At 66.2% G+C, this 3,992-nt stretch overlaps 1 protein-coding gene across 1 annotated transcript; it reads right to left on the minus strand.

Annotated features, from left to right (window-relative positions):
• Positions 1-200: 200 nt before the first annotated feature.
• On the minus strand, positions 201-2,810 carry LOC113809838 (serine/arginine repetitive matrix protein 1). The gene has a single exon (XM_070114950.1). It carries the CDS (start codon positions 2,808-2,810, stop codon positions 201-203), a length of 2,610 nt encoding a protein of 869 aa, XP_069971051.1.
• Between the last annotated feature and the right edge of the window lie 1,182 nt (positions 2,811-3,992).

The following is a 3,992-nucleotide window of genomic DNA, read 5'->3' on the forward strand; positions in this document are numbered from 1 at the left end:
CCTGCTAATTACTAATACTACAAGCCACAATAGTAGGGACAAATATTCATAAGGTAAGTTTGAATACAAATAATCAACCAAAAGCACAAAGAATTAGCCTAAACACCCCCCCAAAAAAGAAAGAAAAAAATCTTTCTCTCCCACCCGCCATCCGCAATTCTTCATGGAGACCGGCCTCCGTCTGCCCCGCGCCGCCCGCATCAGAGACTCGCTTCCTCTGTCGCCTCCCCTTCCCCCGCGCCGCCATTACCTGTCACGTGATCCATGACGAAGTAGTCGGCCTGCGAGCGGTCCTCGTGGGGCTGCGACGTCGCCGACGCCTGCCCCAGCGACTGCCTGGCGGGGCTCTGGTGCTGCGGCGACCCCGGGCGCGACGCCAGGGAGCTCCTCCGCTCGAGGGTGCGGGAGGGCCGCGCCGATGCTCCTCCTTCGTTGAATTGTTCAAGCGAGGCGCCGCTGTCAGTAATCCCGGCCGTTGCTTCGGCTGTCTGAGCAGAACCGGCGGGCGTGTGGGAGGCGAGGGCGTCCTCGGAGGGCGGGGCCTGCTCGCGCGCCCCTCTCTCGGGCGCGGGGGCGTCCTCCTCGGGCATCACCGGCGACGTCGCCGTTTCGCTGACGGTCTGGTACGTGGGCGTGCTCTCGCCTCGGCTCGGGCACGCGGGGCTGGCCTCCGCCCGCACCTGGAACGACGGGATGCGCTCGAGGCCCGCCTGGTGCGTGGGCAGGCCGTCCTGCTTCGCCCTGCTGTCCCCGCCCAGCGACGCGCCCTGAGTCGCCAGCAGGTAGGACGCGCCCGGGGGCGTCTTGTCCCCTTTGGTCGCGTCCGCGGGCCTCGTGGGCGACCTGCCCGACGAAGGCGGCTGCGGGGCGGCCTTCTTCGGCCGGCGCGGCACCGGAGGAGGAACGAGCGACCGCGGAGGCGCCTCGGCCGTCGGGGCGCCGGCTTGCCCTTCGCGCTTTGACTGCGGCGGGGGCTCGTACTGGTGGAAGGCGGGCGGCGGCGGGCGCGGGGGCGGCCTGGGCACTGCGGGCGCCGGGGGCCTCGGGGGCGGCCGGCGGCGGGAGGGCGAGGCGCTCGACTCCCGGGACGCGCTTTTGGTTGCGGCGCCCGCGGCCGGCGCGGTCGAAAGGGCGCTGTAGATGGCCTCCAGCTGCTTCTCCTGGCGCCCGTCGAGGCCCTGCGGGGGGAGCGAGGCGGGGGCGGAATCCTGGGTCGCGCCGGAGGCCCCCCCGACCCTGGCGACGGGGATGGCTTGGTTGGAGACGACGATGCTGGGCAGGGCGTAGGTGCCGTGCCCCGCGCCCCCTTCCAGCGACGCCGCCCGCGCCGTGACGCCGACCGCGCCGCCCTTCCTGCCGGAGCCGCCGGGGCGCCGCGAGCGGAAGCTGTTGTCCAGCTCGGTGTCGCTGCTGGAGGTCTCGGGCGCCCGCAGGAGGCTGGTGAGGCTGCTGCGGGAGCCCGTGGAGCGGCGCTTGCGGCGCTTGGCGTCGCCCGCGTCGCCGCTGCTGGCGAGGCTGCCGGAGGTCTTGGGGAGGCTGGAGTCCTGCGCGGCGGGCTCGCGCTTGGGCTCCTTGTGGCTCCTGTAGGTGCTGGCGTTGGAGTGGACGGCCGCCTTGCGCGCGCGCGGCGGCGTGCTGCGCGGGGACACGCTCTTGTAGCGCTGCACCCGGGACAGCTGCTGCACGCCCGCCGCCCTGTGCCTGGGCTGCCGCGGGCTGGCGCCCTCGGTCGGAGGCTCCCTTCTGGAAGGGGAGGGGTCCTTCGGGCGGGGGGCGCCGTCCCCCGGGGCCACCTGGGCGCCCGGGAGGTAGCCCTTGGCCGCCAGCACCGCCGCTATCTCGCGCAGGATGTACTCCTTGCTGGAGGAGTCCTCGGCGTCGGCGGCGGGCGGCCGCGCGGGCGTCATGTCGGGGAAGGGCGTCTTGGGGCTGGGGCGCGCGCGCCGCGTGACCAGGCTGGCCTCCTCCGCCACCTCCTGCCGGATCTGGCGCTCCACGGCCTTGATGCGCTCCTCGATGTACGACTTGATGAGCGACTCCGAGAGGCGGTCGTCCAGGCTGGCGTCCGTCGCGGCGTCGAGGCGGTGGTGGTGGTGGGCGCTGCGGCCGAGGCGGAAGCTCTCGCTGCGGGGCTTGGCGCGGGGCCGGTCGGTGCCCGACGGGGCCGCCAGACCGGGGCCGCGGCGCCCGAAGCTGGTCGTGTTCCGCTTGCTGTAGTTCCTCTCCTCCTTGGCCTTCTTCAGCGCCTCGACCTCCGACTTGGTCTTGGAGGGCTCGTGCTTGGCGGCCTCGGCCTGCGCCTTCAGCTGGCGGTTCTTGAGGAAGACCTGCAGCGCCGCCTCCTCCTCGCTGGTGGGCGGGATGGAGCTCTCGGCCTTGGCGCCCCGCAGCGAGGGCGCGCGCGGCTGCAGGCGGTCCACCTTGACCTCGAAGAGCGTCTCCTCGTAGGTGAGCTCGTCGTAGGGCGTGGTCATGCCGGCGTAGAGGTGCGTGTCGTGCGCCGACGTGAAGCCCGAGGGCGACTTGCTCTCCAGGGTGGAGTAGGTGCCGGCGATGCCCTTGCGGCGGTCGTAGAGGCTCTTCTCGAGCTCCGTGGAGTGGTCGCTCTCGGCCAGCAGGTGGCGGTGCTGGCGGAAGAAGGCGTCGGGGTCGAAGGAGCTCTCGAAGTCCGTGTTGTCCTGCACCGTCTTGTCCCACAGGAAGGACGTGTTGCGCCGCGGCAGGAAGGACTCGGGCGACGAGGAGTCGGCGGGCAGCGGGAAGTGGGTGTGGGTGCCTTTGAGGGCCGTGTCGGGCACCGGCGGGAACATGACGTCGTCCATGCCCCCGAGCGTGCGCCACAGTCGCGTGTGCGCCCGCAGGTGAGGGTTCACCGTCTCACATCCTGAGTGCAACATACATCACACTCGCGCGCACGCACACACGAACACACGACGATCCAGCACTTCGGGAGATGACACTCTTTCACTCGCTCAGCGCGGCGAAAGACCGGCGATCGAGGCTCCCAAATGAACGCCCCAGGTCCCTCTTGCTGTTCTCTAAACACACGTGAGGATTAACCCTAAAAAAAATGGGGCACTCGCGGTGATATTTTTCTTTTCTCTTCTTTTTAATTCCCCAAAGGGAGTCCGCCCTCCTGTCGGCCGACGCTGCTCGCTCGCCGTGTAAAGTGGCGCTCATGAACGGAACGCACCATTTGCGACGGGAGTTGCGGAACAGAGCCAATCTCTGGTGGATTCAGTCATCACCGGCATCCTCTAACGGCACTAAATATCGTGGAAACTAGCAAGCAATTTCTACTGTCAAAACTATGGCACTCCTTGGGGTCAGGACTTGATAATAACAATAGTGATAAAAAGAACACCAGCTCGTAATGCTTTCTTAAGGATAACAAACACTCCAGAAGAACTGTTGCTTATAAATCATCCTTTGGCATTATTATCAGCGTATTCTCGAGGCACTGCGGGTCAGTTGGTGGCACAGGAACGCAAACAGCAAACCATAAACAGGGATGATGGCACTCCTTCTTGGCACAAAGTCCGAACACCAGTCCACATCTTTTAAGAATCTCTTCCGTCCAGAAACACCTTATTTTTCTCCAAGTCCCAACGTCACAATTAAACACAAAACGAAACAAAACCACCCTAAAAAAACACTAATAAATATCCAACGAATTCACTGTCTCTTTCTCTCTCTCTCTCTCTTCCAAAACACCGCACCGACACCACCGCTTCAGTCTCCCATCCTCCGAAACGAGATGCGTCTCTCTCTCTCTCTCTCTCTCTCGTTTTCCGCAGAAGAAGGTCCTCAGCGCTCGCGATCCGACGTCTTGGCGCGTGTGGCCATTCGTCGCCAACGGTTACGGAGCGAGTGGGACGCCGCCGCCGCCGCCATGATCTAGTGAACTCTCTGGGCCGACCAATGGGACTCGGGGCCGCGGTAACATATGGCGGACGGGAGCGGCGGCGGAGGCGGCGCTGCGGCCTCGCGGG

Source organism: Penaeus vannamei, chromosome 36, assembly GCF_042767895.1.
Source record: "Penaeus vannamei isolate JL-2024 chromosome 36, ASM4276789v1, whole genome shotgun sequence".
NCBI classification, from domain to species: domain Eukaryota; kingdom Metazoa; phylum Arthropoda; class Malacostraca; order Decapoda; family Penaeidae; genus Penaeus; species Penaeus vannamei.